Below are 26302 nucleotides of genomic sequence, written 5' to 3' on the forward strand. Positions count from 1 at the left end.
TGGAAGAAACCAGAGTAAGGATGGGTCTGACATCAGGACAAATGAAAGATGAGCCAATGACTGCCAATGGCCTTTGCCAGCAATGCAGTTCAATGTGGTCTACACAACATCTGCTCTGACTCAGTGCGTTGGCCTCAGTTGATGCTCCTATTTCCAGGACTCCACCCCCTTGGGATAATCCTCGAACCCTGCTGGAGGAGAAGCTCACCCGTTTCTTGATGTTGGGCTATTTTTCCAGCCTTACGGAGTAAGCAAATTCATCAGAAGCCACTGCCTGACATCTCAGAGTCACCAGAGTCAAACTGGGGCTAACGAAGGCAAGTGGCTTGCTAAAAGTCACGGTCAAAGGCAAGGATGAAAGCCAGACCTTCAGTTATGCTAGCCCATGCACTTTCTCCATCATTCCCTTGCCTCCCTCAGGAATCCCCGGGTCCCCAGCTAGCAGGTGAAGCCGGTTCCTGTACAGACCTTTCCTCCTGTGCCCCATCTCACCACCCATCTCACCCCAGAGGCCTGGTGAGAATTCGCTTAACAGCAGCCCTTACTTATGGGTAAGGAGCAGGTCACCTCGCAGTCCCACAGGAGCTGAGGTCAATCTTGCCTGCATCCCAGCCAGGCTGCCTTGTGCGACCCTTCGGGAGACACGCATTAGCTCATTCACTCAACAAACACCGCCGAGTGCCTACTGTGGTGCCGGGTCCTGTGCTAAGGATACTCGAGGGAGAGAAAAGAGTTTATAAACCCTGCTGTCAGGGAGCCTCCAGGTTAGAGGGAGAAATACTAACTGAATCATCTCGCTAATGAATATCCAATTACAAACTGAAATAGGTGCTCCAGAGAGCAGGAACACAGTTCAACAAGTGCTATGTTAGAGAGGCCGGACCTGGAGGGCTGCTGGCGGGAAGAGGGGGCCCTGGGCTGGTACCTGGAGGAGGAGGGGGAGTTAACTGGCTTAGTGGAGACATGAGCCTGTGCAACCCCACACTTTGTGGACAACTGAGCAAGGCACATTCTCTGCAGGCGCGAGGGGAAGGCATTCACCAGCGATTCGTTCTGGGGGCGCCTGGGTGCAGACCAAGGCCGACAATGCAGTCGCCACACAAGAGGTCAGAAATACACTCGCTTCTTTCTCTTCTTCTCAGCACGATAGTGGCACAAGAGCTTCTTAGGAAACCCTAACCTTTCAAAAACAGTGATTACAGAAACTATGACACTGCAGATGTTTGTCAGAGCCAGTGACACTCACCAAAGCTCAGGGGGCCCATGCAGAGGGAGACCACAGCACATGTGCTCTAGCAGCATTTTTATTTACAAACAGCAATGTCCATTGACTTTATTTATACCATAAAAAAGCCATTTACAAGCAAGAAACAAGAATTCAGAACAAAATTAAGCAGCACTGAAATATTCATGTCACAAATCTAAAACAAAGTGAATACAAGAGTAAAATATCATTTGAATAAATAGTCTTAAATTCATGCTATAAAATAATCCTTAATGGCAAGTTACTAGTTGATACAGCATCCGCTTAGCTAGCTTCATTTACTTCATATGGTGATGAAGTGTGGAGTTGTGAGGTTACCAGTTTATATTGCAAGATAATGACACTGTGTTAAGTCATTCAAATTGCTCAACCATTTATAACGGAAAAAAATGTTAGCCCTACTAATAAAAGTGGTGAGAGAGATGGTTTTCACATTAGGAAAATGGTCATTCTCAAACAAACCAGGTAAGTTTACCTCTTACAATAGTCAGGGCAGCAACCAAAGGCTTGGGCAGCAAGTCCAAAGGTTGAATTCACAGCATACTTGTCACTGAGGGGCAGCAAGAGGTCTGTGGACTGAATCTGCTACAAGGAGAGCCAGGCAAGGCTGACTCCAGGACTTGATCAAGAACTACAATAGCCCTGTCTGTGCCAGACCCAGGGAGGAAACCAGAGAAAGCAGGTTCCCTTCTGGGCCGAGAAGTCAAGCACTGGGCAGAAACAGTGGGAACACTCTGGCACTTACTGAAAAAGACGCATGTGACATGTGACAACCATTACAAATTTGGAACAATGTGAATGACTTTTCTGAACTTTTAGTTCAGTTGCACTGAGTAATATGAAATCTATGATTTATGAACTAGATAGTTTCATATAAAGAATTTACATAATTCCCCAATACTTTCATATATAAAATTTAATAAATAACCCTGACCAGTCTAGAAGCACCATTCAAGGGGCATGTGCCCTTGGAAAATAGTTTAGGTGTTGCATATTTGAGTCCCTTTCAGTGGAGGCTTCACAGGAAACCATTACAGAATTTAACAATAACGAGGACAACAACAACAAAAATCACAGTAACTAAGAGAAAAAGTTGATAAAATAAAATACATTGATCTCTTTAAAGTAAAGCTCATTCACATAGATGATATTCCCCCCAGCCCTTGTTTTGTGTTCCTGCAAATTTTTCCTAGAGTCTAGGCTGTAAGAACAAAAATAAAAACAAAACCACACACAAAATATGCAGGCCTATATATGGTCTGGGCTAAGGGAAAAACAAAGAGTTGGTTATATTTGCTAGCATTAGAAAAGACATTTACTCATGCTCTGGAAGATTTAAAAATTATCAATTTCGTTCTACAGTATATTCTGCTCAACAGTGAACCGACAGTATCCTTTCTGCTGTTAAGAAAAAACAAAAAAACAAAAACACCTAAACTAAAAAAAAAAAACCACAACTGCCAAGGCAGAGCCAATTGGTTGGGAGGCTTTTTCCACTGACCAAAAAATTAACTTGTCTCCATATACTGTATTTACAAATATAATTTCTAAATGTATTTACAGCTTTAGTAGAAATTAGAGGGTAGAGAACTGATTAGAATGAAAATAACTGTTGAAAACCACAAACATTAGTAAAAGTATAAAATTCTTTGTCTTCACAGTTTGTAATAACGGGCTAAGTATCTCTAGAAAAGGACGCTGTCACTGTCTTCACATTGTCTAATAGTGAAAAGGTAGCTCAAGAAGAGACTCAATTATGAACAAGCCTATATGAATTCAGGATATATTTTACCGTAAAAGATTTCTTCACATATCACTTTATCTTAATTGATTTCTGCATCTGTTATAAATGAAACACCTAACCTAAAACTGTACAGAAATAGGGACTTTGCTTTCCAAAAAGAGTTGCTCTAAGGAGTTACACAGCGTACTTCGTCTGCGGAGACGTGAAGTGAACTTCAGGGAGAGAATGTTTCGGTTCTGTGGTCATGTTAATCCTCCTGACACATCCTCATGCGGCAAGGCACAATTAATTGCTGCTGCCCGATCTGAATGGAGTTAATCTCTCACCAGTCACGCCCCTGGGAAGCATGACAGTGCGAACGCTCAGAGAGGCTACACAGCTCCGTGCTGGCCTAGGCGCTGCCTCCCTCGAAGCCCTGCGGAACTTTACAGTACTGTGTTATGGCTTGAGAATTCATTCTTAACACTGCGAGCAGTGGAAAGGGTAAAGTGTTAGCAACACGAATGGGAGCAAGTAGAACTTGCAAAATGTGGAATCATGATTCTTAGAGAGAAACTCAATCAATTTTCTGCCCCTTAACAGTCCCATTACAATGTTTGAACCTGAACTGTACAATCAAAGCAATGGATATTTTTGTCAAAGACAATTTTGGATAAGTCACTCTTTGGTAAACTCAAACCAGTTAAACAGATTCACAAATACAAAGAACTCCATGTAAATAAGGTTAAGACGGACAATGCCAAGAGCCAGGACGCTGGAGGTGCCCGCACCAGGTGCCCTCCCTCCTCACTGTCTCTCATACCACGGAATGCTCTGGAGACCTCGCTGAAGGCCCCAAGCCTGAGTGAAAAGGAGGTTCCTTCCCTGAGCTTGACCTCTTATGTCCTTGGATTTGGGCATTTCTTGTCACAAACTTAATTGGTATCACAACACAAATTTTTTGCATTCAATTAAAAAAAAAATCAAAACCAAACTTATTCATGTAAGGAAAAAAAAAATCACAAACATTTACCTGAAACCCCAGAACATATTTAAGTGGGTAAACACTTGGGGTCCAGCCTCCCCTTGAGGCACGCGGCTTTAACAGGAGTTGAACAAGTGCTTCAGGGAGAGAACAAACCCCTACTTAGGCAGTTTGACGAGGAAAAAGGCATACTATATACCCGATTTAGCAAAGGCCGCTCCTCGGGAGCAGCGGGATTAGAGTGTAATCTGTAGGGAGTTAACACTGATGTGTAGCGCAGCAGTTCACACGTGAACAGATCCTGTGTGCTAAAGAGATGCGACTGCACAGCTGCCACCCCTGGGGGCTATTACACACAAAGGGCTTGAATGACTTTTTTTTCTCAAAACAAAAAACAAAAACAAAAACAAAATAACAATCCACCATTGGTATTTTAAGAGCCAAAAAAGCACAGAAAACCAGCAAACATCAAATTCTGTATTCCTTTAACTTCTAGCCTCTGAGGCTGGTCCTTTGTTCGTTTTTCTTTTAGGTGGCTACACTGTTCTCCTACGGAGGTGCACTGGTTGTGCATCTCAGACCCCAGGTTCTCAGCCAGATACCAGAACGCTGACATCCCACAGGCAGCCTGCAGCACAAACTCACCACCAAACCGCCTATAAAATTACTCTCTGCCAGAGTTTACAGTACCGAAGCAATCTTGTAAAGCCTGTTTGTGTACGTGAACACAATACAGAACTGAAGACATTTCCGAAAGTACTAATAAAACATTATTCAAATAGGACTCAGGTATCTTTTCATACAGTAATGTGTTTGCCAGCACATGCTTTTGAGGTCTCTTTTCAAGCTACGAACTCAAGAGAGGAAAACAATTATAATTCATTATTACCATTAGATTTCACATTTTCTACAACTATACTGACCTAAAAAGACACTTAACAAAAATAGCACCACATGACAAAAAATGGTGACACACAGATTTGGTGACACACAGAATATCTTAGAGGGCTTTTAAACTGTTGGTTCTTTAAGCAGGAAACACTGAGAGAGTGGGGGAGCCACTGAGGCTCTCATTAGCACACACAATACTAAGATAGATATATTGCTTGCAATTCCCATAGAGTATAGCTTTACAAAAAGTACAAATTCTAAGTTCTGCAGTTTCCCTGGGAACTGCATGTAGAAAAAGTTGCTGTGCACCTGAACTGGCTGTTTGAAAAGAGAAAGAAAAAAAAGAAAAAAAAAAAAAAAAACCACAACACTGCTTGGAGAATTTTGTAGAGAGAACTACAAATCCCTTTCCTTAAGTGCGAGTGAGTACTAACTCATGATAGAGAGTGATTCGATTTAGTTACCTGGTATGTATGTTTCTACAGTACGGAATGAAGGTAGATTTGTAGGCCAGTAAAAACCTTGAAAACCACTGCTCCTTTGGGGTTGGCTAATATAACACTACACTATGTAAAAAGGTCAGCACCACAGGTCATCCAGCTTACCTGCTGGACAACTAACAAAAATTCCAAACGGTTTCCAACTAGAGTTGAAGAAATTTTATGGCATTTGGTTTATGTATTTGTTATGAAGCAGAGCTGTGAACACTGTGATTTGCTTTGCTTGCTTTTGGACACAATGATTAATATAAACCTACTAACATTCTTTTGTAAGGGAAATGAAGGGGCAAAACCCTAACATATTAGGTAGGGATGAGACAGACTCAGAAGCCCTGTTCACATTGTATTAAATTATATATTCCTCTTACATTCACCTCAACCAGAATAAACTCAAATTTGAGAATGTATATATACTATATATATAATAATAGTTTTATTATATATATATATAAATTGTCTAACTACCCCCTAAAAGGAATTTTAAATTAGAAAAGGTTACCCATTTGCATCAGCTGACGGCATCCTAATCTCCCTCCACGGAAGTGCACTGCTGCCAGCGCACACAATGAGACAGAGTATGCCTCTTGGCAGAGAATGGAGGGTCAACCAGTTGGCATAGCTAAATCACTGGCAGGTTTTGGATTAAGAGTTCAGCCAAAGAGGAATACTGTCAGCCTGTGTTTTCCCTGGATGCGTTGCCCTTCATGCTTTGAGCTCCTTCGGGGAGGGAGGGCAGGGGAAAGGATAAACACAACGAAGTGTTCCATCCAGAAACTTTAGAAAAACTGCCAAGAGACCAAGAGATTTCCAGATGGTTGGGAAAACCAAAGATTACAACAAAGCAAATCACAAATATGCATTGATTAATGTGCTTTGTTTGGGTGCACTTCTTTACCATCTTAATCGGGAGCATCAGACACTGTGTGAATTTCCATCCGGGAATCTAAGCCCATCTCTGAGGCTGACGCGTCATTTTCCAGTTTCTGTTCCACGTACACATCTGTTCTCTCGGGGGACTCAATGCGACTCCTGACTTCAGCGACGCCCGGGTGGTTTTTCCGCAGGTGCTGGTTGAGGGTACCTTGGAATGGAAAGCACTTGCCGCAGATCTCACAGCGGAATGGTTTATCATCTGTGTGGCCCCGGATGTGGTACTCCAGCTGGTCCTTCCGTGTGTACTTCTTCCCGCAGAACTTGCACACAAAGGGGGTGATTCCCATATGGAGTCGCATGTGCCTGTCAAGGCTTCCTTTCTGGTTGAAGGACTTTCCACAGTAAATACAGATCAACCTCTCATTGTACGGGTACCAATGCCCTCTCGCACTCCTCTCCCGGGGGCTGCTCTCATACCCGGGGTTGTTCATCATGGCTTCACTGTCAGAGCCCTGCACCAGGCCCTGCAGGTCACTGTGCAGGTGGACAGACAAGGCCCGCTTCTGGCGGGCACGCCCTCCTCGGAAACAGCTCAGCATGGACCTGGATGGGCTGGAATTACTCAAACTTCCAAAAGCTTCTGAAACATTGGTTGGCTGTGAGGCTGCTTGGGAATAGGAGTATGCGTGCTGGAGCACAGAACCATAGGAGCCCACATTCACTGCCACAACTTGTTCCCCATCAACCATCTCAGTGTGGTACCCATCATCACCCAGGGAGGAGCTGTCGGAACAGCTGGGCCGGTCGGACTTCTCCATCTTCACTTTCACCTCGGTGATCTGGCTCTCCCTCACCAACAGGTCTCCTTGCTCATGGTCCCCCTCTATCTGAATCTCATACTCAGAAACGCTCCCACTGCTCCCACGGTCTGAGTGCCCCTCCTCCTGTAAGCGGCTGCGCAGAGCTTTGCTGGGGGTCGTCTCCATCCGGAGGTCACTGCTTGCGGTGGGCTGCCGTCCCTGAGAGCAATATGGAGGAGAAATCTCCACTGGGTTGGCAAAGAAGCTGCTGTCTTTGACACCGTTCCGACTCTCGGGATTCTCTTCAGCACCGACGGTAACAGAGTCAACATCTCCAACGCTGATTTTAGAATGGATGCTCTCTAGGATCTGCGTGCACTTGTCAATGACACACTGCATCTGAAGAAAGCTGGCTGCAGTCAGAAAACTGACAACATCCTTCAGCTGCAAGGACATTCTTCCAGTGTAACAAAAAGAAAGCAACTGCTCAAACACATTGGGATTTTTAATCACTGATATTGACAAGCCACTCATGGTACTCAACGCTGAATGGTCCCGGAAATATGGGGAGCTGGCAGCAAGGACTGCTTTGTGGGCTCGGAATGGCTGACCCTGAATGTGTACAATGATGTCACATAGTTTCCCCTGCAGGCGGAGTTCGTTTAGCTGGCTCAGAACGGTGCTGCTGTACTCGGGCACATCAAACTGAATAAAACTGCTGCTGTCCATTTCTACTGACATGAAGCGTACTCTGCGGAGAGAGAGAGTTGGCATCATTCACCAGTGACTCCTCACTAAGTACAAGTGGCATAAACACAAGCTTACAACGACAATACCATTGTGGCTATCAAACCTCCTAAAATCTACCTGAAGCATTCTTCCCCTTGTTTTAGTCTTGCACGTTTTGGTTACTTCACCAAAAGCCAAATAAACTAATGATCAATTAGCCTAGTGTCACCGTTGCCTAACATTCATCTTGATCAAAAGTAAAATATTTTACACAGAGTAGGACTATTTTGGCTCTGAGAAATCGGTATTCTTTTAGGACAAATATTTCCCCATTTCAAGTACTTTTGAGGGTTTGAAGTACTTTGTGAAAAATAACTAAATTCAGGCCAGGCGCAGTGGCTTACACCTGTAATCCCAGCACTTTGGGAGGCCAAGGCAGGCAGATCACTTGAGGTCAGGAGTTTGAGACCAACCTGGCCAACATGGTGAAACTCCATCTCTACTAAAAATACAAAAATTAGCCTGGTGTGGTCAGGCGCGGTGGCTCACGCCTGTAATCCCAGCACTTTGGGAGGTTGAGGCAGGTGGATCACAAGGTCAGGAGGTCGAGACCATGGTGAAACCCTGTCTCCACTAAAAATACAAAAAAAAAAAAAATTAGCCGGGCACGGTGGCGGGTGCCTGTAGTCCCAGCTACTTGGGAGGCTGAGGCAGGAGAATGGCGTGAACCCGGGAGGCAGAGCTTGCAGTGAGCCAAGATTGCACTACTGCACTCCAGCCTGGGCGACAGAGCGAGAGTCCGTCTCAAAAAAAAAAAGAAAAAAAAAAAAAGAAAAAAAAATTAGCCTGGTGTGTTGTTGTGCACCTGTAATCCCAGCTACTAGGGAGGCTGCAGCAGGAGAATCACTTGACCCCAGAAGGCGGAGGTTGCAGTGAGCCAAAAGCACACCACTGTACCCCAGCCTAGGTGACAGAATGAGACTCCTTCTCAAAAACAAAAAAAAAACCAAACAAACAAAAACAAAACTAAATTCATCTAAAAATGTTCTGTCTTACTTGTGTATTTCTGATTGGTATTTTTCAACTATGCAGCACACTGGATACAATAAATGGAGCCAAACCCTTTTCAGTATTACTGTCTTGATTTGTGTGTTTGCCCTTCAGCTGTGTACACCTTTATATCTCTTTTGGGTTGGGTTGGTTTGGCTGAGACTTAGTATGCTCAGTCTCCTTCAGTGCAGTATTATTAATATTATTATTACTTTTTTGTTTTTTTTTTTGAGATAGAATCTTGCTCTGTCACACAGGCTGGAGTGCAATGGCATGATCTTGGCTCACTGCAACATCCGCCTCCTGGGTTCAAGTGATTCTCCTGCCTCAGCCTTCTGAGTAGCTGAGACTACAGGCACCCGCCACCACACCCAGCTAGTTTTTGTATTTTTAGTAGAGATGGGGTTTCACCATGTTGGCCAGGCTGGTCTCGAACTCCTGATCTCAAGTGATCTGCCCGCCACAACCTCCCAAAGTGCTGAGATAACAGGCATGAGCCACCGCACTCGGCCAAGACAGTATTTTTAAACAGTAGTTATTTTAGACAACAGGAATGAAAGGGTGACGGACACATCAAAAGGTGTGTGCCACAGCTGTGGTACACCTACAACAGATTTCCTTCCTGTGGCCTAAACATGTGCAGCACCAGACTGCTCAGAACTACTTAAGTATATATAGTCCAGGCTCCATCCTCTCACCCAAACACAACAAAACCAGATCTAACAATTATATTTTAAAACCTGACCAACAGAAATGTAAATACCTCCTAAGTATTAGATCAGAAAAAAATCTAAATGGAATAAAACTACTTAGACAATGAGAAAACACATAAAATCTGGCTTCAGGAGTGAAGTTTACTCATGTCTTCAACTTACTTGAGAATGTATCTCCAAAAAAGAGATGGACAAATACATGATAAAGCAAACACAGTAAAAAGTTAACAATTGTAGAGTCTACATGGTGGATATTTGGGCACTTATTGTGAAATTCTCTCACCTTTTCTGTTTGAAGTTTTTCAAAATGAAATGTTGGGAGTTTTGAAAAAAAAAAAAAGCTGTAACAGGAAAAGTCAGTGCCTTAAGAGTTTTAATCATTAAACAATCAATACTAAAAATAAGTGAAATGGCTGAACTCAGGAGGTCAGAAAAGGAAAAACAAATGATGCCCAAAGACAGTAGGAAAATAACTAATACAGAAAAACAGCACATAATCACAGAGGGAATTTTTAAATTTCAAGACAAGACAACATGCAACTAAATCTAAGACTCTCACAGGAAAGGATCAGTTAAATGTGCCTAGATCATGTCCGAACTTTTTTTTAAATCACATCAAAATTTGAGTTAAAACATTTTAGTCAAAGAGGAATACTGCGCCCTTATTTATCCTAGATTTATGATTGAAATCAATTTGAAATCTGTATGAAATGAACATATTTTTAGGATAACATAAATTGGCAGAACTAAATAAGAAACAGAAGTGCCAAGGCACAAATGATCTTCAGGCCGTTCACACTGTTCTAGATGCATGTAAAAACATTTAAAGCATCTCAGTTCATATGGCACAAATCTGATAGCAGAAGATGACAAATAGCAGAAAGAAGAAAACTGTCTACTTCATCTAAATAAATAGATTTTAAAGTCCTAACAGAAATGCTAGCAAATACAACCTATTAAAATAATATATTATGACCAAGAACAGCTGTTTCACAAATGTAAGGATGGCTACATGTTCAGAAATAAATAGACGAATATAATTTGCAACATCAATAAGTCAAGGAGAAAAACCCATATGACCAAATCAATATTATGTCAAAAATGCATGTGACAGAAAGTTAAATGCCCTTTCAGAGTAAGGGGAAAATACTCAATAGGCTAGAAACAGAACAATAGTTTCTTAATATAATAAAGTGTATCCACTACAAACCAATGGCAACATTATCCTTAAAAAGGAAACACTGCGTATGTTGGTATACTTAATAGGGAAAAGGAAGGAAGGAAGGAAGGAAGGAAGGAAGGAAGGAAGGAAGGAAGGAAGGAAGGAAGGAGGAAGGGAGGGAAGGAAGGAAGGAGGGAGGAAAGGAAGGAAGGAAGGAAGGAAAGAAGGAAGGTAGGAAGGAAGGAAGAAAGGGGAAGGGGAAGGGGGAGAAAAAAGGGAACGGAAGGAAGGAAGGGAGGGAGGGAGGGGGGGAGGGAGGGAGGGAAAGAAAAAAAGGAAACATGATGTGTGCATTTCCCAAAATGTATTTAGTAGAACCCAAGCCCAAGAGCTGGCCCCAATATCCTCACCTCCTAGGGATTAAAACACACATTAGCATAATATCCTATCTGAAAAGTCCTATAGACAGGAATCCTGCTTAACTCAGCAGTTCGCAAACTCATTTAATGGTGGAACTGTTCTCTCAAGGTACACATATTAATATTTCCCAAGAATGAGTGTTCCCTGGAGCACACTTCGGTAAACACTTTAGTAAAGTCATTCCCATCAGTGCCTGGGAAGATATACAAGGTTATCTGCCATCATGATTCTTACTTAACATTATTTTAGAACTTCTAGCCAAAGCAACAAGACAAGGGAACATTAAGGCAAGCAGCCATTAAAAAAGAGACAAAATGACTATTACGTGCAGATGTAACACGCAGATTATTTACACAGAAGCCCCAAGAGAATCACTTGGAAAATATTAGAATCGGCATCTACTAAGTGGAGGGTTTCAAAAAATTACACATAAAAAACAGGTAAGATAATGACAATAAGGTGCAACCAACAATATAGCAACAGGAACTAGAAAATACCTAGGGGTGGGGGAAGATAAGCAAAAAACAGGGTCAACAAGAAAAATACAACTCACTTTAATACGGACAAAAGCCTGTATAAATGAAGAGAGGGAACATGGTTCTGGCGGGATGATTCGATACTGTAAAGAGAGACACTCTACCCCCAAAATTAATTTATAAATATAACATAGCCTGATGAAATCTTTTCTTAGAAACCTGACAAAATGATTTTAAAATTCATCTAGAACACTGTGGTCCAACATAAATATAAGACACTGCATGTGTAATTTAATGTTTTCTAGTAGTTACATTTTTTAAAAGTTAAAAAAATAAATTGTAGTAATATGTTATATCACCCAACACATCATTGCAGCATGTAATCAATATTAGAAAGCTGAGACATTGACATTCTTTTCACACTAGGTCTCTGAACTCTGATGTGTATGTTACACACAGCATGGCTCGGTTTGGACTAACCACATTCCATGTGCTCAATAGTCGCATGTGGTCAGTGGCCACCAAACTGGATAGTGCAGATCTGGAATACTAAAGAAATGTTAGAAATAGACAAATACAACCGAACTTACAGATGTCAAAATGTATGACTGGGCTATAAGTCATCGGCTAAGTATGTATTAAGTGTCAGGCACCAGGGATCCATCGGAGTTTTAATTTTCTCATCATAAATCATGATAAAAGCTCTGAGATCTTTCACGATGGGGGAGTGGTCAGAGAAGCCTACATGAACAACTGCTATTTTAAATAAGAACTAAAGGACAAGTAAAGGTTAGTCAGATACATGTGGTATCAGGGTGCTGCAGGGAACCTGTCCAGACAGAAGGAATCACACGTACAAAGGGTTGGGGAGGAAGGACATGCTGGAAGTGTGTACACAGCTGGAACAAGGCGCAAGGGGCAGGACAGAAGCCACATGAGGTTGTCAAGGTAGAAATCAGACTGAGATGGCCTCATGGGCCATTTCAAGCAAGTAAAAAGGGGAGAATTACTGAGATAAATGCTGCTTAGAGAATTTGAATTAATAATAAATTTAGATACTTCTTCACAGCATACCCCAAAATAACCTCTAGAGGTTTTTCTAAGCACACAAAGATACCAGAAGAAGAAATGCAGATTTAACTACAGAAGAAATACAACTTTTATATGTCTAAAAAATACTTTTTAGCAAAAAAAAAAAGAGGTAGAAAACAATAAAAAATACTTAAAACATAAACAGCAGGCTCTCACAAATCAATAAAAGCCAAATGGAACAACTGAAAAAAGCGACTATAAACAGACGCTTTTAAAAAGAAATTAAAATAGCCTTTAGACGTAGAGAAAAAATGCTTAGGCCGGGCACGGTGGCTCACATCTGTAATCTCAGCACTTTGGGAGGCCGAGGCGGGTGAATCATCTGAGGTCAGGAGTTCGAGACAAGCCTGGCCAACCTGGTGCAACCCTGTCTCTACTAAAAATAAAAAAATTAGCTGGGCGTGGTGGCAGGCACCTGTAATCCAAGGTACTCGGGAGGCTGAGGCAGGAGAAATGCTTGAACCCTGGAGGTGGAGGTTGCAGTGAGCTGAGATCGCACCATTGTACTCCAGCCTGGGTGACGGAGCGAGACTCCGTCTCAAAAAAAGAAACGAAAAAAAAAATGCTTAACAACTTTATCAGTAAAGCAACATCAATATGAGGCCAGGCACAGTGGTTCACGCATGTAATCCCAGCACTTCGGGAGGCCAAATTGGGCATATTGCTTGAGCTCAGGAGTTTGAGACCAGCCTGGCCAACATGGTGAAACCCAGTAAATACTAAAAATACAAGAATTAGTAGGGCAAAGCGGTGGGCACCTGTAGTCCCAGGTACTTGGGGGGCTGAGGTGGGAGGATGGCTTGAGTCCCGGAGGCCAAGGTTACAATGAGCTGAGATTGTGCCACTACCCTCCAGCCTGGGTGATAGAGTGAGCCACTATCTCAAAAATAAATAAATGCATAAACATGAGACAAAATACTTCTTTCTCAAATTGGCAAAACTTATAAAAATGCAACTCAGCTGGCACCTAACAAATAGTCAAATGTTACCTATTCATCATAGCATTCTCATGACATGGGGTGTATAAATAGTGACTTTTGGAATGCAAGGACAAAAGGAAGGTGGGTTCGGGCTTTTCAAAGGTGTGGACTGCAGGGCGAAAACCAGTACAGAAAGGAATGCAACAGAGCATTTCTGAAATAGAATGTACAACTGAAAACGGCTTCCCAATGAGGCTTCCTTCTCTGTGTGGTTTTTTCTTATCTGCTTTGTAGAAGAAAGGTGGAGAACAACACTTGAAAGATAATCACTGAGAAAAGTGGAACGCCACGATTAACACCTAAGAAAGGGATTCCATTTTTCCGCAATATGAGAAAGGAAGTGCTTTGCTCTCCTCTCCCTTACATTAACACTTCCTTTCCACAGTGACAATGAGATTCAAAGATTCCCCCCAGAGCTGCTAACAAGCCACACTCTTGAACAAGAAGCTTCTAAATGACTGGCACATAGTGAACTTACAGTTAATTTCAGTCTGAGCCATATGACCAGACTAAAGGGAGAGAAACTCATCATCGATCACAAGTTCTACACCCCATGTGTGGATTTGTCAGGTCCAGTGATCCCAGGATAGAGGAGGTCAGAGCCTCTTATGTAGGCACACTTCAAGTTCAAATGTGATCCTCTATCCTTCTGTACTGGCAGTTTTGCAACATGGGCTACTCACTGGTTTCTTGAAGGTCTTGATTTTCTCCCCTGTGTGGAATGTCAGTGGGTCTACACCTAAGTTAGATCAATTTTGAATTATATTTTTTTCTTAGAGACAGGATCTCACTCTGTCACCCAGGCTGGAGTACAGTGGCACAATCTTGGCTCACTGCAGCCTCAACCTCCTGGGCCCAAGCTATCCTCCCACCTCAGCCTCCTGAGTAGCTAGGACTATAGGCACACACCACCATACCCGGCTTTTAAAAAACTTTTTTGTAGGCCGGGCACAGTGGCTCACACCTGTAATCCCAGCACTTTGGGAGGCCGAGGCAGGTGGAGCACCTCAGGTCGGGAGGTTGAGACCAGCCTGGCCAACATGGCGAAACCCTGTCTCTACTAAAAATACAAAAAAAGAATTAGGCGGGCATGGTGGCCGGCGCCTGTAATCTCAGCTACTCTGGAGGCTGAGAATCGATTGAACCTGGGAGGTGGCGGTTGCAGTGAGCCAAGATCATGCCATTGCACTCCAGCCTGGGCAACAAGAGCAACACTCCGTCTCAAATAAATAAATAAATAAATAAATAAATTTGTAGAGACAGGGTCTCACTACATTACCCAGGCTGGTCTCGAATTCTTGGCCTCACTCCGTCTCAAATTAATTAATTAATTAATTTATAGAGACAGGGTCTTACTATGTTACCCAGGCTGGTCTCGAATTCTTGGCCTCAAGGGATCCTCCCACCTTAGCATCCCAATGTGCTGGAATTACAGACATGAGCCACTGCACCTGGTCAATTTTTAATTAATTTTATCTTTAAAATAAAATATATGCATATGGTAGAACTTCAGATCATAGAACAGAAATAATAAAACTTTCCCCCAGCCCCTCTTCCCAAAGATAATCACTGGTAGGAGTTTTGGGGTATTCTTTCAGAGAAAATTCAAAACATCTATCAGCATAAACTGTTCTATACCCTACTTTAAAGAAATGTATTTAATATATCTTAAAATCTTTCCGCCTTAATCTCAGCACTTTGGGAGGCCGAGGTGGGTGGATCACGTGGTCAAGAGATCAAGACTACTAAAAATACAAAAATTAGCTGGGTGTGGTACGGCACGCCTGTAATCCCAGCTACTAGGGAGGCTGATGAAGGAGAATTGCTTGAACCTGGGAGGCGGAGGTTGCAGTGAGCCAAGATAGCACCACTGCACTCCAGCCTGGCGACAGAGCAAGACTCTGTCTCAAAAAAAAAAAAAAAAAAAAAAGAAAAAGAAAAAGAATCTTTCCACAGCAGCACATACACATTGACCTATTTTTTTCTAACTTCATAGTATTCCATTGATGGCTATATCACAACGTACTTAACCAGTACCCAGCTGATACTAAGATAGCCATTACAAACACAGACTGTCACCCCACAACACACACACACACCCCTCAGTTACATCTGGCTTTCTTATGTAAGTAAATCTGTAGTCTCAACTTCTAGCAGAATTGTGGTAAATTTTTCATTTCAGTTGATAATGCCAAATTACCCTCTAAGAGGCAGCAGCAATTATCCATTCACAGGGAAGGGCCTGCTCCCCCATAACTGTCAGCAATGGGTATCGAACCGTTTCACTTTTTCAGCCAAACTGATAGGTGAAAGATGTACCTCATTGTTTTGATGTGCTTTTTTTTTTTTTTTTTTGAGACAGAGTCTCACTCTGTCGCCCAGGCTGGAGTGCAGTGGTGCAACCTCTGCTCAAGGCAACCTCCGCCTCCTAAGCTCAAGCGATTCTCCTGCCTCAGTCTCCCTAATAGCTCAGACCACAGGTGTAAGCCATCACACCTGGCTAATTTTGGTATTTTTAGTAGAGACAAGGTTTCACCATGTTGGCCAGGCTGTTCTTGAACTCCTGACCTCAGGTGATCCACCCACCTCGGCCTCCCAAAGTGCTGGGATTACAGGCATGAGCCACTGTGCCCGGCTGCATTTGTTTAATTATAAATGAGGTTGATATCTTTTCTCATGTTTAATGGCAATTTGTCTAAGTTTGTCTTTGAACAGCCTACTCATATCCTTTGCCCTTATTTGCCTTTTTTATTGATTTGTCAGAGCTCTTCGCAAATTAAGGAAATTAGCCTTTTGTCATATGTGCTGCAAGTATTAGATTTAATTGCAATCACTAAATGGCACACTGACTGGGAATTTAAATTATTTTTCATACATTTATAGGAAATATTCACTCAACATCAATCTCTTACATACAGAAAACCAAAGGGAATTCAAAGATGAATAAAAGTCCCAGTCTTGCAGTTTGATAGAGGATTAATGCAGATTCCTCACCACTCAGAGAGAGATGGGAATGGAATTCATTTTTGATAATGCAGAGTAGTGATTTATATGTTTTTCATTTAGATTAAGTTTGCAGCTGCCTCAGAAAACAATAATGAATTTGATTATTCCACTCACTAAAACCATCAGAACCAGAATTCTTTAATTCAGAAGATTAATCATAGGTGCTTCTGTCACATTATTCTAGGCAAAAAACCACACCCAAATTAGACATTTACATTGCTATTATTTTAATTTAAAAAACAAGCACATACAAGCTGAATTTACTTTCAGTATCATTAATACATATTTTAACAAAATTTTGTTTTTGTTTGTAAAAACTATACTCTGGGAAAAAAATGTGAAATACTTCTTTTAAAAAATACACATGGATAGAACTTTGTTGAAACGGTTTTTTGGGAAGTTCAAAATTGTCACCTTCTCAACTTCTTCACAGGTCTCTTCGGTTCACTCAATCGATGGAAAGACAATCTTTCTGCTCTTTCAATTTCTTTAATTTCTTACTTCTGAATTCTTACTTTCTTACGAAGAAAGAGAATAATTTCACACCTGTGGAATAGCTTTCACCTCACACACAGCTTCTGCCGTGATCACATAAGGCCACCACTGGTCTCCCAGGTAGCTTCTGGGAAGGACCACCTCTGATGTGGGCAGGACCGACATTCTCCTACTTCCACGCACCCAGCTGCCCCCACACCAGCCTGGGCAACTATAAAAGGGGATGACTGCCCCTGCTGCCACACCCCTCAGCCTTCCCCCTTTACTTGGCAGAGTCACTCCACCACCATCATCATCCGTGACCAGCTTTTACTGAATGTGATACATGCCAGGCATGTCGTAAAGGCTTAGGATGCAGTATGTCTCTGAATCCTCCCAACCTGTCCCTTAAGGCAGGTACTACTGCCCCCATTTTAAAGATGAGGAAACCAAGCAGCTGACTTTCCCAGGACCCTTCGGGGGTATGCGCATCCAGGCCCCCACACAACAACCCTTTATTCCTAGCAAGCTTGCCCCACGTTACATTCCTGCCCTAAGATGGTGTCAAGGAAAGGGATGGAGATGGGGCGGGGGGTGTAAGTGGGCACACATCCTCCCTACTGCTGCCCAGAATACAGAAGGGCAAATGAGGGCATTTTAGTAATATACATCAAGATGATATCTGCATATTCACTGTGACCAAGCAATTTCAGCCGTAGGAATTCAGTGAAGCACCCTCTTTGTAGAGCAAAATCTCCCTCTTTTCTAGACCAGAATCACCGGCAGAGGTAAGGGTTATGAGGAGAAAAATGTTCCAGGCGGGCCCCTGCGGCCACCGGGTATCACGCCCTCCATATTCACAGCTTTGATCCCCCTTTCCTCCTCAGAGCCCTGGACCCTGGCTCATTCTACTTGCTTTAAATAAAAAGCTATCTTTACATGCAAAAGCCTCAATTAATTAGAAACCACAGATCTAGGGCTCAAGTAAACCGGTCCTTTTGGTGTTTGAAGGTGAAAGTCACAGAGAGCAGATGCTGCCAAGAAGACACAGGGTTCAGCCCAAGTTCAACAGAATTCAAAGCAGCATTGAGCCCAGCGCCCTGAAAGCAAGAGCAAACTGTGAGGGGCCCTCCAGGACTGACCAAGCAGTGACGAAGCCAAGTCTGAAAGCACCAGAGAACGGCAGACAGGGAAGCCAACTGCAAAGGGGAGCGCAGCTGAAGGCGAGCAGCTTTGGGAGAAATGAACACACACTGCGGAGTGACAGCCGGCTGGGCAACCAGAGCAGGAGGCCACTCACACAGTGAGGCACTGTGGGTACAAGCCACAGAGAGAGCGGCACTGCCTGGAAATGACCGCACGAGCCATCCTGGGACACTCCTCCCACAGACCTGAAGTCCAAAGCCAAAGCGAGGGCTCTGGAAATAAGCATGCATGGCTGCGCTGAAAAGAAAATTAAGGTCTGATGCGAGACCATATGACGACAGGCTTGGTAAGTAATGCTGCTTGACATCTTCGCAAGATCCCACTCAAAAAAGCTACAGAATCCATCACTGCGCCCATGCATCAGGACAGCAAAAGGCTGCTCTGCAACAACACACAAGGGAGAGATAACCCCAATCCAGGTTAACGCATTTTACCCAAAGGGGCTTAAGAACAAAAAGCCACTTGAAAAAGACAGGAAAAGCAAGTGACCATCATGTCACATTCATGGCTGATGCTGAGAAGGGTGAACAGAAACCAGTGACTCAAGCCCCTGCTCTTCCATTCAGCTCCTCGCCCTCACTGAGTTAATAAAAGAGGCAAAAAGGCAGTAACTGCCCTTATATGTAATATTAGAGGGTCATATAAAATACCATGACCCACCAATGGCAAACACAGCTCCTCTGAACTTTCAAAGGTGTCACATGTTAACCAATTTCGTATAAAGCACCAAGGAATGTGTGGAGGATCTTATTACTTTCTCTTTAATGCCATTCTATTCCTATGCCAGTATTTTAAAAAGATTTATCACGAAAAAAAAAAAATGAAAGAAAACATGGGTGAATTTATTTATAATTCTGACATAAAGGCCCTTCCAAGCATGACATAAATCTCAGATGCCACAAAGGCAAAGACAAATACATTCGACAACATAAAAGTATATGACAAAAAAAATACCCCTTCTCCCCAAAAGCCAAAAGATAAATGATATACTGAAGAAAAATATATGCATATTTGACAAAGAACTACTTTCCAAATTCCTTAATTTATAAATCAAATTAGGTGACATACACAAAAAAACCCTATGGGAGAATGGGCAAAGGATACAAACAGTTCAAGAAAAAAAAGAAAAATGACAAAAAAAGAAGCAAAGATGCTAAAATTTACTTCTGATTAAAGACGTTTGAAATACAAAAAGAAAAAATAATGAGATACCATTTTTAACCCATCAGCTTTGCACACAGTTTAAAAGAGCTGGCAAGTGTAGTCCTGAGGAATGAATAATTTGGTAATATCTATCAAAATTTAAAAGGCATTTACCATTTGGTCCACAAATAACGGGGAGGAATTAAGCCTACTAATATATAGGACTTACAAAAGTATAGCAGGAGATATATAATGAAAATAACCACTAAGAATTTTTCTTTGCTATAGCAAAAAAAAAAAAAAAAAAAAAAAAAGAACCCCCAAAGGACACTGGTTTCAAAAAATATAATCGACAATGAAATACTATGCAACTATTAAGACTGGGTAGATGTATATGCCTTGATATGGAAAGAGCACTAAGATTTGGCCAAAAACAGCAAGATGTAGACTAATATGTATGCATATATATCACTCCCTTCATGTACATTTTGTAAAGGAATTATATTATGTTGCTTGCTGTATCCATTCTGAAAGGAACCACGTGGTACTATTAATGGTGGTCACTGTGAGGAAGGACTAAGGACTAAGGAGAGGGAAGGGAAACAGACTTTATACCTTTGCATTTCAAAAATCAAATAACTGTATTATTCTCACTAGTTTTTTTTAAGACATGTAGGTTAGTACCTACAAATATATAATTTTTTAAACCACAGAATCTAGAGGAGAAAGATGGGCTGCAAATGGATAATTATTATATCAAGCAGACAGTTATAGAGGCAGAAACAAAGAACTACAAGGAACAATACAAGGCTGATTACTCTTGACCAAAAAGATTTTTAAAAAATCAAAATAGAACAAAGGAAAACTTCATGGAGGAAGATATTTTTGAACAAGGCCTTGCATTTCAAAGGGAAAAGAAAGAACACTCCAGACAGAAGGAAAAGCAGGAACAGGGCACACGGGAAAGCAGACAGACGGCGTCTGGGGTAGAGCAGGCAGCGTGCGGTGGCCCCGGCTCAGGGACAAGGAAGGCCACAGAAGGAGAAGGCCACAGTCGGAAGGTGGAGGGTCTTGAATACTCAGAGAACAGAATTCTGGCGGCAGAACCCGGAGACTGAGGCATGATGTCTACTTGGAGGCCACGTAGCTCAGCCAGGACAAGCTGGACTCAGGTTTTCCACAGGGTCCTGGGAAACATGGGGCTGCAGCTAGAGAGAAACATTAGACCCGAAGATACTGATTTGGGAGTGACCATGTACTGACTGAGGATTGTTGTGGTAAGATGAGGTTACTCAGGGAGAAAAAAAAAAAAGAGAGAAGGCTGAGAATAGAAAGGGTGTTTGCTCCTAGAAAAGAGGAATGGAAACAGCACCCGATGAAAGGGGTAACCTCCTCACCTAGCCCTCTCCTCAAGCCTTTCCATTGACTAGTTTTGTTTTTGTTTTTGTTTGTTTTGAGACAGAGTCTTGCTCTGTGCCCAGGCTGGAGGGCAGTGGTGCGATCTTGGCTCACTGCAGGTTCAGGTGATTCTCATGCCTCAGTCTCCTGAGTAGCTGGGATTACAGACATGTGCTACCCCGTTCAACTAATTTTTGTGTCTTTAGTAGAGATAGGGTTTCACCATGTTGACCAGTCTGGTCTCTAACTCCTGGCCTGAAGGGATCCGCCTGCCTCAGCCTCCCAAAGTGCTAGGATTACAGGCATGAGCTACTGCGCCCAGCCCCATTGACTAGTATCTTTAAGTAAAATTCGGCACCACATATTCTGTTAAGCTGTGAGGAAACTAAACAATGGAAAACTAATGACATCCTCTCACACTGCTGACCCATTCTGCAGAGAACCTAAAAATAAGAAGGGACTCTCAGATGCCATCTAGGCGAAACACCCACCCGGGCCTTAAAATCTCTACAACTTCCTTGGATAAAGCCTTGCAACTGTCTCCATATATCAACAACCAGAACAAAAGTAAAAATGTAAAAGCTGAACAATGAGAAACGTGCCGATTCTGTGCGACTCCTCGCTTCTGAGCTTCCACTCCTGGCGGTGAGCTCTCTGAGGGCAGGGACTGCGTGCCCAAAGCCCAGCACTGTGTCTGGGGCAGAGAGGCTCTCAGTACATGTCAGCTAAAACAAGCTAGTGGCTCAAGATCCATGGACTGCCACTACAGCCGCACCCTCAGCTCTGAACTTTTCCTTCTGGAGACCCCAGAGATGCAGGATAGTCTCTGCCAACGGCAAAATCTAGCAAGGTGGCTTATTCCAACCTAACCCATAAACACTCTAATTTGCTCCACAAGATGCTACACTTTGTTTAAAAATATCCAGTTACACTTCCAAGAAAAGAAAGGAAAGTTACAAATTTGGAAGTTGTTTAAGGCACCAGGAGGTACCCATTATTCTCAATCAAGATGCTCATGATTCCAAACCCAGATTTGCACCTGCTGGCTTCAGTCACTTGCTGATACCTGAGACACAGCTCAAACTAGGCTTTCTCTGGCAGGCACTGGAAACCTGAAGATCCCTAATTTTCACTTTCATACGAAGTCATTAAAAAGACCACAGATTGAAGCACTGCAGACAAAAGTCATGGTAACAGAAGTAACAATTATTAAAAATAACTTTTCTAGGTATTTCTGCCTGGGTCTAGATTAAAACCAAAATTGAGCTGTCATGAGCTACAATCGAATCTTTTAGAAAGCAGGAGTCAAATAACACCAGGGCTGCGTGAAACATTCTGGTGCTACTGAAACCCAATGCAAGAAAAAAAAATAAATAAAATGGCATTCTGTGATGGATATTCATGAAGCACTCATCCTAATTTAAAAGAAAACAAGTTTAGAGTTCTTACTGCATTAATTCATGTGAGCCTGAAAGAACATTTTTATCCAAACTGTTACATTTCCTACCAAGGCGTTAACATTCTCCAGGTCTGCTCAGATACACTAATTCCAAGAGGGTGCGATTTGTCTTTTAGTCAATGCAAAACATCATCAGAAGCTTCTTCTGAGCTTTCCAAGCAGGAGAGGAATGGCCTCTTTAATTTTACTAACAATGACAAGGACTAAGCGTCAATAGGCTCCTACTGTATACAGTATGGTAAGTAAGCTCTTAGACTAAGAGACACTAAGAGGCTGCAGTTATCCCCATTCTACAGATGAGGAAGCAAACTCAGAGAAGCTGAGAAACTTACCCAAGGTCACTCAGCTAATGACTGGCTGAGCCAGGATTTGGACCAAGATTTGTCAGTCTCAGACTCAGAACTATTATCTCTTACAAGATTTTAATCCAGGCATATTGATGAGATGTAGGATTTTTATTGGTGCTGGATTCTTACTGATTGTCTCCAAGTAGAAAGAGAATTCTCACTGAAGGATGTTCCACCACACAGACAAAGTCAGGCTGGGTCTGACACTGTGACGATTAAGGGGTCACAATATGTTGTACCTCAAGTGGTCTGCAGCCATTGCTTTGCAAAATGTCCATGATTTTTACTTCTGTCAGTGAAGTAGGCAAAAAGATGTTTCATATTTTAATCATTAATTGAGAGGATTTGTTTCAGATAAAAGAATAAGCTTTCTTAAGGCAAAGAATTCAAAAATATTAAGGCACAGCATCTTATCTGCTTACTGCTAGCTAGCATTTCAGGGGCACTGGCCCTGGAAAATACATTAAGTCCTGCCTCTTATGACAAAAGGATTAGAAAAGCTCACCTGGACTTGCATCCTTCCATGAGGTTTTCCTTGCCATCAACATCAACCAGAAAATAACCATTAGAAATTTAACTGCGTTCAGTTGATGACCTTCACTAAGCTAAATTCAGCAGTTTGTCAGCTACAAAACATTAAACAGACACAATTAAGAAGTTTGAAAGACATTAAGCAGAATTTAAACTACAGTAACATGAACATTAATGGGAATAAAACATAAAGATGGCATTCTAGATTCATGATACTGACATTTTAGACAAGTGCTGCAAAAGGCAGGCAAAAGTGGGGGGACACAGAGATGCAGAAATCCCAAACTCGGTGGATACACCGTTCAGCAGCTGATCACTTCTCCACCTTGATAAATGTACACCCAATAATGGCAATAACAATAATGAAAATGTACTAAGCAGTTACTAAGTGCTGCCCATTTTTCTACTTCATATAGAAGTTCATATACCATTTTCGTTTACAGTTCACAGTCACCCTATGAAATGGATTTTATTATCCTCCACACCGCAAATAAGAAACGGAGGCTCAGAGGCATTAAATTGCTCATCTTCACAGAGCTGGGAAGTAGACTTGCCAGGATTCAAACCCATGATTCCAAAGCTGCTGTTCTTTCCCCACAGTCTCCGAATGAAGAATCACATGACTTTTCTCTTTTCCCATGATCAGAGGGGAACGTTTTAAAGTTTCAAAGATTCGTTTTGTGCTTTCTACACCCTAAGAGGGCAAGCTGAAAACATCCACCTTGAATGGTAGCATTACATATAACAGAAAGTTGACAAAAACAGATTCTCCTTAAAAAAAAAAAAAAAAAAGGTAAATTACAAAACAAAACAACAAGTTGTTTACCAACAAAAATCAGGAAGTATTTGAGTACCTATTATAGAAGTCCAGCCCCAGCATTAGACACCATAAGGGCTCCGAAAGGAGTATTAAGACACAATGCCCTTAAAAAATCTCCCACTCCGGCTGGGACAAGAACAAGTTCAACAGCCAAGGAACAAGTGCTGAATCCGAGTGCCACAAAGCCATGGGGGCAGGGAAGTCAGGGAACACCCACTGGAGGAAGTGTATCTTCAGCAGGGGCTTGAAGGAAGTGAAATGGAGAATTTGCACAGAGAAAAAGGAGGTCAGAGCTTCAGAAGGGGGAACAACAGAAGCAAAACCCAAGAAACCGTAACTAACTCAGTTCTGCAGGGGAGAGACATGGAGACGCAGAGAACTGCGTTCAGGTAGGTGGGGTGGGGCCAAACCACGGAGAGTCTTGAAAAGACGGGGTGGGCGGTGGCTGGACACACCGTGGCAGGCAAGAGGCCACTACTCAGCTTTGAACAGTGGTATAACTGCCATGGCCTCTTAACTGATCTCCTGGCCTCTAGCTTCTTCACCAATGCCTTCAGTAGTTTCAACTTTGACCTAGTGTTCGAGTTCTTTGAGGAACTAGCCGCGGCCCACCTCTCCTCCTACTTCCCTCCTATATGAACCCTTCTCTGCCAGGAGACTGGTCTATTCACGAACTCCATAGGATCACTGGGCCTGATTCCTCTTTTCCTATCCGAATGCTACTCATCCGTTAACACCGGCTCAAATCCCGCCTCCTCACTAAGCCCTCCCTAACCACTCGGCCTACAGTGACCTCCATCTCTCCTTCTTAATTCTACAGCACACAGCCTTGTCTCATCAAAATTACCTTCTCATAGGTAATGTCTCAGCACCCTGTGTAAAGCTGCTTGGAGACTGTAAGTGTGCCTTCTACTCCTTTCCCACCACATGGAACAGCATCTTGACATTTAATAAGCAAGCAAGCACTCAACTATTTTTTGACTTCCTATAGTAAGTTTGGCTTTAGCATAAAGGAAGGATGGGGGAGGGGGGAACCTCTGGAGTCAGAGACCAGCTAAGAAGCTGTTGCAATAATCCAGATGTGAAGCAAAGAAGGCCTGGACTAGGGAACAAAGAGAAAATGGGCAAATATAAACAACAAGAAATTCTGCATGCAAAAACTCGGCGGAATGTGATTTACTCCTGCTAGGGACAAAAGCAAGGGATGAATGAGGATTAAGGTGAGGTTTAGAAAACGCTTCTTGAAATCATTTTAAAGCCTGTCTGAAACGAAATGCAGTAAGTGGCTTAAAAAGTCCACACTGACAAAGTCTTCAGCGAAACTGCCCAGTATCTTGAACCAGGGACAGCCCTTCCAATTTGAGACATACACGGAATGGCAGAGCCAGAAGGGTTCTTAGAGAGTTAAATGAAACCCTCAATGATCACATGGGGAAACTGAGTCCCAGCATGGAAAGGACTTGCGGAACGCCTCCAGACAGAGACTCCCAGATGAGTGCCGCCCTGAAAGCACAGCCACTTGGCCTAGAAGGGCACTGTTTACACCCCCGGTCAGCCCCAGCCCAGCCCTCCGCAATGGCAGGACCAACTGAGCGCGAGTGACCATGGAGACGTCTGGGGCCAAGCGCAACCCGTCGCCGCCGCCTGTTTACCTGGAGAAAGGCTGTGGCGTGAGGCAGTGGCTCCGTGGCAGCCACCCGAAGGGCCGACCCCCTGCCCGGCCGGCTCTCCAGGGAACTCAACCATCTGACCTCCCTCCCCGTACAAAAGGGAGCGCCCCCAGGGCTAGGGGCCCGGAAGCTGGGGATCCCAAGACGCCCCGGGTGGAGGCTGGGGAGCCCAGGGCAGCTGCCCGAGCGCGACCCTCGGCCGGGCCAGCGGCGCCCGGACTAAAGACCGAGCACAGTTGGCCCCTCGGGGGCGCGCGCCTGACCCCAGCAGGTGCCCGGGCCTCCGGACCGCGCCCGGCCTCAGCTCCCGCCCGCGCCGGCCGCCAGCCCGCGGGACTGACCAGGCGCGAAAGCTCCCGCCCCGCCGCACCCAGAGGGAGCCGGACAGCGGCCCGGGGACTGCCCCCCGCCCCGCCGGCCCCGCCCGCGCCTAGTCCGCTGCTCGCCGCCCCCGGCCAGCGTGCCTCACCTGCGCAGAGCGCCGCGCTCACATCGCCCGCCCGCGGCGCCCCCTCCGCCGCCGCCGGCGCCAGGCCCGTCCCCGCCGCTCCGGCTGCCGCCCCAGCCCGCGCCCCCCGCCCCCGGAAGCG

General features: G+C 43.5%; 1 protein-coding gene across 4 annotated transcripts; it reads right to left on the minus strand.

Moving 5' to 3' along the window:
* Positions 1–1286: 1286 nt before the first annotated feature.
* ZBTB34 (zinc finger and BTB domain containing 34) lies at positions 1287–26301 on the minus strand. 4 transcript variants are annotated; one of them, XM_065530052.2, is made up of 4 exons: positions 26182–26301; positions 23443–23993; positions 23197–23317; positions 6223–7787 (listed from the first exon to the last, which is right to left on the minus strand). In XM_065530052.2, the coding sequence occupies exons 3-4, from the start codon at positions 23214–23216 to the stop codon at positions 6263–6265; spliced, it is 1545 nt and encodes a 514-aa protein (XP_065386124.1). In that variant the 5' UTR covers positions 23217–23317; positions 23443–23993; positions 26182–26301; the 3' UTR covers positions 6223–6262. The 4 variants fall into 4 exon arrangements, with proteins under 4 accessions (XP_045229755.1, XP_045229756.1, XP_065386124.1 ...); XM_045373820.3 differs by lacking the exon at positions 23443–23993 and having other exon boundaries at positions 1287–7787; XM_045373821.3 differs by lacking the exons at positions 23197–23317; positions 23443–23993 and having other exon boundaries at positions 1287–7787.
* Position 26302: the final 1 nt, after the last annotated feature.

This window comes from Macaca fascicularis, chromosome 15, assembly GCF_037993035.2.
Source record: "Macaca fascicularis isolate 582-1 chromosome 15, T2T-MFA8v1.1".
NCBI classification, from domain to species: domain Eukaryota; kingdom Metazoa; phylum Chordata; class Mammalia; order Primates; family Cercopithecidae; genus Macaca; species Macaca fascicularis.